The sequence below is a fragment of the Desmodus rotundus genome, chromosome 5 (assembly GCF_022682495.2).
Source record: "Desmodus rotundus isolate HL8 chromosome 5, HLdesRot8A.1, whole genome shotgun sequence".
Lineage (NCBI taxonomy): Eukaryota > Metazoa > Chordata > Mammalia > Chiroptera > Phyllostomidae > Desmodus > Desmodus rotundus.
Genome location: NC_071391.1, coordinates 11,222,512 through 11,233,985, shown reverse-complemented (window position 1 = coordinate 11,233,985; position 11,474 = coordinate 11,222,512). Strand labels below are relative to the sequence as shown.

The 11,474-nt window shown below is 37.1% G+C and overlaps 1 protein-coding gene across 1 annotated transcript; it reads left to right on the top strand.

Moving 5' to 3' along the window:
• The first annotated feature begins 2,887 nt into the window (after window positions 1-2,887).
• Window positions 2,888-6,098, top strand: LOC112319924 (olfactory receptor 5T2). Its single transcript, XM_024577318.3, has 2 exons — window positions 2,888-2,912; window positions 4,960-6,098. Exon 2 carries the CDS (start codon window positions 5,148-5,150, stop codon window positions 6,096-6,098), a length of 951 nt encoding a protein of 316 aa, XP_024433086.2. The 5' UTR covers window positions 2,888-2,912; window positions 4,960-5,147.
• Window positions 6,099-11,474: the final 5,376 nt, after the last annotated feature.

Genomic DNA, 11,474 nt, shown 5'->3' with positions numbered 1-11,474 from the left:
ATTGGATTGTTTGGTGTTGAGTTGTCTGTGTTCTTTATGTATTTTAGATATTAACTCCTTGCCAGAGCTGTTATCTTCAATACTCAGATATCTTCTTGCATTTAGCTGGTTGTCTTTTTTGTTTTGTTAGTGGTTTCTGTAGCTGAGCAGAACCTTTTTAATTTGACCAAGTTCCTTTCATTTTTTTTTTTTTGCCTTTACTTCCTTGCCTTTGGGGTCAAATTCATACAATACTCTGCAAGATCAAGGTCCATAAGTTTAGTGCCTATGTTTTCTTCAGTGTAATTTAGTGTTTCAAGTCTTACATTTAGGTCTTTGATCCATTTTGAGCTAATTTTTGTTTATGGGGACACATACTCTAGTTTCATTCTTTTTGCACGTAGCTTTCCAAGTTTCCTAGCACTGTTTATGGGAGAGGCTTTCTTTTCTCCATTGAATTGTTTTGGCTCCTTTGTTGGAAATTATTTGCCCACACGCATTTGGGTTTATTCTGAGCTCTCGGTTCTGTTCCACTGGTCTGTGCGTCAGTTCTTCTGCCTACCATGTGGTTTTAATTATTATACTTTGTAGTATAATTTGAAGTCTGGGAGTATGATACAACCAACTTTGTTCTTTTTTTTTTTTTTTTTTCAAGATTGCTTTGGCTGTTCAGGGTCTTCTATGATGATATTTTGGTCCTATTTCTTTTAAAAATGTCATTGGCATTTTGATAATGATTGCATTAAATCTGCAGATTGCTTTGGGAATATGGACATTTAACTATGTTGATTCTTCCACTCCATGAACACAAAATATCTTTGCACTTCTTCTGTATGTCTTTATTGCTTTGAATAAGCTGTGTAGTTTCCAGTGTGTAGGTCCTTCACATCCTTTAAGTTTATTCCTAGATATTTTATTCTTTTTTGTTGCCATTGCAAAAGAAATTGTTTTTTTCCTTTCTTTCTGAAATTTCATTGTTATTGTAGTATACCAGAAAGCAATGGATTTTTATAGAATGATTTTTGTATCCTGCAACTTTACACTGTATTTGTTTATTGTTTCTAATAGTTTTTGGTAGAGTCTTTAGGGTTTTCTCTATAAAGAATCATGTCATCAGCAAAAAGTGACAATTTTATTTTTTTCTTCTCAATTTGTTTGCCTTTTGTTACTTCCTCTTGCTGCTCTGGCTAAACCACCCAGTTCTGTGTGGAGCAAGAGTGGTGAGAGTGCTCGTCTTGTCCTGTGCCTGATCTTAGAGGAAACGCTCTCAGTCTTTCACCATGGAGTAGGATATGAGCCAAGGGTGTGTCCCGTAAGGCCTTTATGATGTGGAGATATTTTCTTTCTATTTTATTGAGTCTTTTAATTATAAACAGAAATCTTGCCAAATGCTTTTTCTGCAATTCTTAATATGATCATGTGATTTTTACCCTTTATTTTGTTAATGTGATGTATTACATTGAAATAGATCAAAGACTTCAATATAAGACCTGAAACACTAAATTACATAGAAAGTTCTAATTATGGACCTTGGTCTTAGAGAATATTTTATGAATTTGACTTCAAAGGCAAGGGGAGTAAAGGCAGAAACAAAGGGGACTATATCAAACTAAAAAGCTTCTGCACATCAAAAGAAACTGCCAACAAAACAAAAAGGCAGCCATCCAAATAGAAGATACTAGCAAACAACAGAATTTATACATAACTCATATAAAAACAACTCATACAAGTCAACACCAAACAAACAATCCCATTTAAAAATGGGCAGAGGACCTGAACAGACACTTCTCCCAAGAAGAAATACAAATGGCTATCAGATATATGAAAAGATGCTCAACTTCACTAGCTATTAGGGAAATGCAAGTCACAACTATAATCAGATACCACCTCCCACCTGTTAGCATGGCTATTATTATCATAAGACAAAAAATAACAAGTGTTGAAGAGACTGTGGAAAAAAGGAATCCCCATTCACTGCTGGTGGGAATGTAAACTGGTACAGTCACTGTGGAAAGCAGTTTGGAGGTTCCTAACAAGATTAAGAATACAGTTACTATATGGCCCAGAAACAGCACTTCTGGGTGTCTACCCCCCAAATTTAAAAAGATTTAGTGGCAGATACATGCACCTCCATGTTCACTGCAGCACTATCCACAGTGGCCAAAGCGTGGAAACAACCAGTGTCCTTCAGTAGTTCTTTGATAGAGGACTGAGTAGAGACCATGCAGTACATAATACAGTGGAACACTGCTTAGCCATAAGAAAAGATGTAATTCTGCCTTTTGCGATAATGTGGATGGACCTTAAGCATATCATGCTAAGTGAAATAAGTCAGTCACAAAAAGCTAAGAACCACATGTTTTCACTTAAATATGGGATATAAAACTGAAACTCATAAATGCAGACAACAGTATTGTGGCTACCAGAGGGTGTGGGGTGGGGGAGTAATAAAGGGTGAAGGCGGCCAAATCTATGGTGACAGAAGATGATTTGACTTTGGGTGGTGGGCACAAAATGCAATATACAGATCACGTATCATACAACTGTACACTTGAAATCTGTATAATCTTGTTAACCAATGTCGCCCCCAATAAATTTACTTATAAAGTAAAATAAAAGTACAGTAAGTATAGATGCAAGAAAAAAGAAAATGTGCTTAATGTTACTAATCATCATAAAACATCATAATAATCAGAGGCTGGAGGACTTTGATTATTTAATAAATATCACATGTAGTAAATTATGCCATAACAGTTTTTCTTTTTAATTATTGAGTAAATCATCATGTTGCTATTTTGAAACAGAAGATAATTAAGTCATGTTCCCCTTGGGGAAACTCTTGTGGTTTTCATTAGCCATTGAGTAAGGGGATATAAATGATCTAAATTAATTGTATTCATAGTGTATCTAAGCCTGCATTTGCTGATACACAGGTAAGAAGAGAAAAATTTAGGTCGCTTGAAAAATAGTTTATGAGGTGGGATCTCTGAAGTCAAGGTCAAACGTTATAAAATCCCCAGTATTCAACCCTTTAGTTGTTCCCTATAGTATGGGTAAATGCAACATACAAGATACAAAGTATTGAATTTATGTTTGCAGAGTTAAGTGAGAGTTTTCCAAATTGAGCGGCTGCTTTTATTTTTATTATGGAAGGAGAAAGACCAGATTAAAGCAAGAACAATAAAGAAAACATTTGACCTATTCAACTATCTAAGTGCTTGTATTTTGCTCTAATGAGGAAATAATCAATTATCCTTATTTTGTTAGCTGTGTGATATAGAAGTCACTTCAAGTTAATGATATTTCATAGTTTTCCTCTAGTTTTAATGTTTAAAATCTATTTAAATATATATCAAGAATCATAGTTTATTTCACTGGGGATGACAATAGGAGAGGGAAGTTATAGAATAAGGCCGTGATACTGTAACAGATAGTGTAAAACTAGGAAATGTGCTCAGTGCACGGCCATTATTATTTTTCTTCTCTTTGCCAACTTACTGTTTCAATGTGGAGGCATAGATATTTGGAATTTTCTGCCTTCTATTAAAACTGTGTTTTTGAACTGGTTTGGTATTAATTTTAAAAGCTGATGCTATGTTATTAAATTACTAAAAATCAAAGACATTTTGTCTATAACTCTGAATCCTCTCAAAATATTTTAATAATGATAATGATTTATGTATACCAAATATAATATTTATTTTGGCATCTAGTAGAAATACCTGATTCAAGTAAAATTTAGCTGGTGTTCAACATTGTAGTCTTTTACTATCTTACTTATCCAAGTAAAATTAAGCCCACAGTAATGTGGCAAATGGAATTGTGATAAGCTGTGCGGTTATGGAAAAAGTCAAAATAGAAATATGATTCATTGGATTTAACCTTGAAAGAATAATGTCTCAGTGTTTATTAATAATTACAAAAAATATAATAAATTTAGCTAAAGAATGAACTATCTGGCTGAAGGCTAAGGTCATATATTTTAAATGACTAGTGATAATATTAGTTTTGGGATCCAATATTTGCTAATGTTTTAAAAATAAATATATCTGATGACAAAAGATCAATTATATAGTCATCGTAAATTTGTAACCAAAAAATGACAAATTTGAAAGAAATTGCATTATACATTTATTGCTTTACACATTTAATTAGTCTGCCTATACACTATCATAGCTGCTTGGTCATTCAAAGATATTATTATTTTAAAGGGGAATAAACTTTGAAGAGGAAACCTAATCTCACACCTGACATTTAATCATGACCAGGCCAATGAACACACACTTTCGGATCTAAATCCTATGTTATTTGTCCTAAACGGGTGTATCATTGAACCGATGTCAAGAATTATATTGGGGTTGATCTTTTTCCTGTGACTTTTGGTGATATTGTTAATAGAGACTTAATCATTTTCATTAAAGTTTGTATTTTATTTCTTAATTTGGCTTAATGTGAGCATGAGCCATCACCCATAAAAAGTCAGGATTGTTCTTTCAGATAAACCCAAGGAGATCTAATAGAGGTAGTAGTTTCTACACAATAGCTCATGAAATGTTATAATCCAGGCTGCAGATACTCTATAGAACAAAACTAATTCAACATATTCTCTATTGAACATTACTGTCAAAATTCAACTCTGCTAACATATTTTCCTTTCAATTTTTACTCCAATGTTGTAGATTAACATTAATATTCTCATTCTGCAGGTGACTAACTTATAATGTATCATTTTACAATACTACTGAAAGGTCTAGAATGCAGACTTTACATTCCAATGCTCTGCACACTGGTTTACTACCTGATGTGAATCCACATCAAAAGAAAATTACTTTTTAACCAATCACCTGGTGTTCAGTGTGATTTAATCAGAAAACAGCTGATACAATACAGTTGTAAATTAATCAGTTGACCTGCTGGTTTTGGAAATGTCATGGATTCACATAGTGACTGGACACCCATCTTTTCCATTTAATTTTGCAGTGAGTGGCATGGACACTTTTCCCACTGTCTTGTCACTGTCTACTGATCTGCAACTTGGAAATTCTACATTGAGAACATAGCTCATGTCTCCTCTGTCACAATATTGAGTCACAATTCTGTTTACTCTTTCGTAGTAAGTCAACAGTAATTGTCCAAATATATTTACTCTTGTTTTATAAGATTTCAACATGAAGAATGTCACTGAAGTTACTATGTTTGTACTGAAGGGCTTCACAGACAATCCAGAACTGCAAATTATCTTATTCTTCCTGTTTCTAGTGATTTACCTGTTTACTCTGATGGGAAATTTAGGGCTGATTGTATTGGTCATTGGGGACTTCCGGCTCCACAACCCCATGTACTATTTTCTGAGCGTGTTATCATCCGTGGATGCCAGTTTTTCCTCAGTAATTACACCAAATATGTTAGTAGACTTTCTGTCACAGAATAAAGTCATTTCACGCCTTGGATGTGCAACACAGATGTTTCTTGGTGTTACTTTTGGGACCACAGAATGCTTCCTCTTGGCTGCAATGGCTTATGATCGCTACGTGGCAATCTACAACCCTCTGCTGTACACAGTCAGCATGTCACCCAGAGTCTATGTGCCACTCATCATTGCTTCCTATGTTGGCGGCATTTTGCATGCTTGTGTACACACAGTGGCCACTTTTAGTCTATCCTTCTGTGCCTCCAATGAAATCAGACATGTCTTTTGTGACGTCCCTCCTCTCCTTGCTATTTCCTGTTCTGACACTCACACAAACCAGCTTCTACTCTTCTACTGTGTGGGTTCTGTTGAAATAGTCACTATGCTGATAGTCCTGATCTCCTATGGTTTAATTCTGTTGGCCATTCTGAGGATGCGTTCTGCTGAGGGGAGGAGAAAAGTCTTTTCTACATGTGGCTCTCATCTAACAGCAGTGTCAGTTTTTCATGGAACCATCCTCTTCATGTATGTGAGACCAAGTTCCAGCTATGCCTTGGACCATGACATGATAGTGTCGATATTTTACACCATCATGATTTCCATGCTGAATCCCATCATCTACAGTCTGAGGAACAAAGATGTGAAAGAGGCAATGAAAAGAGTGTTTGGGAAAAATGGGTTTATCAATAAAGTTTCTTTTTACAGTTAAAAATGAATTTTAAAAAGTGAGAGTTATGTTCTATGCCTCAATATTAAAAAGATATGATGAGCATGTTTTCTTTTCTTGTCAGAATGGCTGTCAGCAATAAATCAACCAACAATTGATTGCTAAGATGAGGAGAAAAGGAAACCCTCGTGCACTGTGGGTGGGAATGCAGGCTGGGGCAGCTGCTGTAACAGTATGGAAAGCAGTACGGAGTCAATCCAAACTGTAAAGACAGAGCCCTGACCACTGCATCTCATGTAGTTGCGCACCATCCCACAGACTGAACGGTCTCCAATTACATTCCCTGTCAGGGCACATGCCTGGGTAGTGGCTTCCATCCTGGTTGGGGCAAGTAAAAGAAGCAACCAACTGATCTATCTTTCTCTTTTGCATCAATGTTTCTTTCACTTCCTTTCTCACTCCCCTCTCCTCTCCTAAAAAAGTAAATATTAAAAATAAAACCTTTTAAAAATCTATTTAACAAAAATTTAAAGATAGAACTGCACGAAAAAGCGAGGATACATGGTGGTCGAAGGAGACATGACTCGGGGTGATGAACACACAATACAATGTACAGATGAGGTAGTATAGAGCTGTACCCCTGAAACCTATACAATTTTTTAAACAATGTCACCCTAATAAATTCAATGAAAAAATAAATTAAAAATTTTTTAAGTAGAAAAATATTTTAAACATATAAAAATGGAGCTGCCTTAAGACCCAATGATTCCACTTCTGGAAATATATCTGGAGAAAACTAAAACACTAATTTGAAAAAATATATGCACCTCTATGTTCATTGCAGATTTATTTAAACAGCCAAGATTTGGAAGCAGCCGAAGTGCTTATCAGTAGGTGGGTGGGTAAAAGAAGTTGTGGTAGTTTACACAATGGAATACAACACCACTGTAAAAGAGAAGGAAATCTTACCTTTTGCAACAGCATGGATGGGTGTAGAGGGCATTACAATAAGTGAAATAAGCGAATAAGAGAGAGAGACAAGAACCAAATGATTTCACTTATATCTGGAACCTAATGAACAACATAAGGCAACAAACAAAATAGAAAAAGACTCATAGACAAAGAGAACAGACTACTGTTGTCAGAGGAGAGAGAGGCTGGGGGAATGGGTGGAAAAGGGAAGAGATTAACCAGTACAAATGGGTAGTTACTGAATAGCCACAGAAATGCAGAGTACAGCACAGGAACTCTGAGGTCTGTCCAAAAAGAATGCATCCATGTAATGTGAAAAATACAGACATTTACTGAAGAAGACACAAGATACAAGAAACATTGTACATAGGACAATGAGACCTCAGTCCCCTTCAAAGTAGGCACCTTGGGACCTCATACAGTTCTCCCAGTCACCATTGGCTGTCCCCTCATGTTTTCCTGAATCTCATCAGTGGTCTGAAACCTCTTCCCTTTCAAAGGTAACTTCAGTTTCGGGAAAAGCCAGAGGTTGCAGGGTGCCAAATCTGGGTGGTAGGGCTGAGTCCCTTGGGTGATTTGATGTTTTGCAAAAAACTCTGCATGAGACGTGATACATGAAGGGGCTCATTGTTTTGATGAAGCTGCCAATCACCAGTTGCCCATAACGGCAGCCATTTTCATCCTATTGCAACTCTCAACCAATGAATAACTTTGATGTAGTATTCTTTATAAATTGTTTGGCCTGGAGGGGTGTACTCATGATTGAGAACACCTTCAAAATCAAAAAACACAGTTACCATGGTCATGATATTGCTGCAGCTTTGCTGCTTCTTCTTAGAACCAAGAGACTTCCATTTGGATGACTGGTCCTTTGTGTCTGGATCACAGCCATAGACCCACAATTCATTTCTGGTTATGCTTTTCTCGAGGACATCTGGTTCATTGGTAGTGGGTTGAATCAAGTCATCAGCAACTGCAGCACAATGTTCCTTCTGTTTTGGTAGCAGATGCCATGGAACAAATTTTGCCACAACATATTTTACGCCAAGATCTTGTGGCAAAATCTCAGACACGGTAGTTTTTGGAATTCCCAGGTCAGCTTCTATTTCTCTCACTACCAGTCTGTGAGAGAAATCTTTGTTGATTGCAGCCCATACACATTCAACACTTCAGGTGTTCTGCTTGTTGCAGGCCTTCCAAAATGTAGACCACTTTCAACAAATTCTTGACCATCTTTGAGTCAATTGTGCTACACTTTTATTTGTGCAGCAGTCATTGCATATTCTCTAAAAGCCTTCTGAATCATCTGAATAGTTTTTGTAGAGGAATGCTCAAGCTTAATGCAAAATTTGATGCAGATTCATTGTTCTACTTGCTCAGGCATTTTGAATGAGATGGCCACACAGAACACATGCTCACTCACTGGCGTCTACCACACCCACTGACTAGTACAGTGAAGTCATCATTGTTCACACATGTACCTTCCAGCCCACTCTCCTTGGCTGCCAGGTTACATCAGTGTTGTAAACCATTCTCGTTATAGTAACAATGGCTGGACCTCTTCCAGACAGACCTCAAACAGTCAATGACATTGAGATAAATGTTTATAGACTCAGGTGGGTACTTGAAGCAGAGAGATGACCACTCTGTGAAGTAAATGATTGTCCAACCACTTTGCTGTACATCTGAAACTACAGCAGAATAATCTTAAGTGTAAATGATAATTGAAAATTAAAGAAAAAGAAAGAAAAAATTGTGAAACGATTATAATGTAGCAACAGAAAGAGAGCTCACTAAGAAGAGACATTTAAAGGAGGGAAATGGGTGAATAGCAGTGGGGAGAGAATTCAAACAGGAGAAGAGAAATGAAGAAAAATTGTTTGGGGGGAAATTATTGTGAAAAGAGATGCTTTGTGTTTGTCCCGCTAAGGTGTTATTTAAACTTAATAATCCAAACTTAGAGAAATATTCTTAGTGTTCTATGGTCTAAGGAGATTTCTTTTCACTGAAATTAAAAGGGTTTTCGCAAATAAAAGTAAATTAATAATAACAATAGTAATATTGGTAACTATTGTAATAGCAATGACAAAGGAAAAGAATAAGGAAAACAGAAGGGAAGAAGGAAGGACCACTGCCACTAAAAGTTGTTCTTGAAGGACAGGTGCACTTGCAATGAAAGTGAGGTCTGTGGGAAGCAGGGCCGAACATGAGCACAGCAGGCACTCTTTCCTGTATCTTGGTTCCTGGGCACAGGGACTGAGGAGTGGGAGCATCTGCAGGGGCATCACAGGGTGGGAGGGGTCAGAGTAAAACAGAACCAGAGCTGAGTCAGGACCAGGCCTCTAGGGAGAAGCATCAAGATGAGCTGGGGCTCAGTTGTGGGAAGAGATCCATCTGCAAGCCAAGTGTACCTTACCCTCCAAATTGTGCTTGTCTTTTGTCATGTTTGAGTTTAAGTGTGATCTTTGTAAATATTCATGCCTATTCTCTGTATATTGTGAGAAATGCAGGAATGGATTTTGGTTCTGCTTTTGATGAAATAATAAAAGGCAGTGAAATGCACCATCACAGAAAACATGGTATTGACACCAAGAATTCACAAACATTACCTGTGGTCTGCATACCACAGGCTGTACTCAGATTGCTGCTGGTGCATAGACCTAAGGGAGGAGCAGAGTGCTTTGTTCTGGAGTCAGATATGAATGATTCTATGGTAAGTGGTATGTGAGCTTTAGTTTGGTATGAAGCAACTTATAGATTCAATGCAATCCCTATTAAAATACCAATGACATATTTCACAGATACGGAACAAACACTTCAAAAATTTATATGGAACCATAAATGACCCCACATAGATTCTGCAATTTTGAGAAAGAAGAACACAGTAAAGGGATCACAATAACTGATACCAAACTATATTACAAGGCCACTGTGATCAGAACAGTCTGGTACTGGCAGAAGAACAGACATATAGACCAATGGAACAGAATAGAGGCCAGAAATAAACCCATATCTCTATGGTCAACTAATATTTGACAAAGGGGAAGAAGCATAAAATGGAGTAAAAATAATCTCTCCACAAATGTTGTTGGCAGAACTGGACAGCCACATGTAACAAAATGAAACTCAATCGCCAACTTACAACATACACGCCAGTAAACTCAAGATGGATAAAAGACTTAAATATATGTCACAAGACCATAAAAGTCCTAGAGGAGAACATAGGCAGGAAAATCTCAGATATTGCACACAGCAATATTTTCACTGATATGTCCCCTAGAGCAAGGGAAATAAAGGAAAGAATAAACAAATAGGACCTCATCAAAATAAAAAGCCTCTGCACGGCTAAAGAAAACAGCAACAAAATGAAAAGGGAACCAACCATATGGGAAAATATATTTGCCAATGATACCTGAGACAAGGGTTTGATCTCCAAAATATATAAAGAACTCACATGACTCCATTCTAAGAAGACAAGCAACCCAATTCAAAAATGGGCGAATGGCTTGAACACACACTTCTCCAAGGAACACAAACAGAGGGTCCAGAGACATATGAAAAGATGCTCAGTATTGCTAGCTATCAGAGAGATGCAAATTACAACCACAATGAGATACCACTTCACACCAGTTTGAATGGGCATCATAAACAATGCAACAAACAACAAATGTTGGAGAGGCTGTGGAGAAAAGGGAACCCTAGTGCACTGTTGGTGGGATTGCAGACTGGTGCAATGTCTATGGAAAATAGAGGGGAATTTCCTCAAAATACTAAAAATGGAACTGCCTTTTGACCTGGCAATTCCACTGCTGGGGTTATATCCTAAGAACCCTGAAACACCAAACCATAAGAACCTATTAACCCCAATATTCACAGCAGTACAATTTACAATAGCCAAGTGCTGGAAGCAACCTAAGTGCCCATCAGGAAATCAATGGATCAAAAACTGTGATACATTTACACAATGGAATACTATGCAGCAGAAAGAAAGACGGAGCTCCTACCCTTCGCAACAACGTGGATGAAACTGGAGAGCATTATGCTAAGTGAAATAAGCCAGGCAGTGAAAGACAAATACCATATGACCTCACCTATAAGTGGAACCTAATCAATAAAACAAACAAGCAAGCAAAATATAACCAGAGACATTGAAATAAGGAACAAACTGACAGTGACCCATGGGGAGATGAAAGAAGGTAATAGGGGGAAGAAGAGGAAGGGTCATCAAGGAATATGTATAGAAGACCCAAAGGCAAAGCCAAAGGACAGTTAGAATTAGGGGTGGGAGGTGGAGGTGGGTCAGGGGAGAGTGGTTGCTGGGAAATAGAGACAACTGTACTTGAATAACAATAAAAAAAATATTTTTGTCAGTGGTAAATAAATTAGGTAGCATTTGCTCAAGCTTGTCAGATATAATCATAAAGTTACTTGTAATTGCAACTGGTA

What these genes read in the sequence shown, in the direction of transcription:
- LOC112319924 (XM_024577318.3), top strand. Translation starts at nt 5,148, where the DNA reads ATGAAGAATGTCACTGAAGTTACTATGTTTGTACTGAAGGGCTTCACA.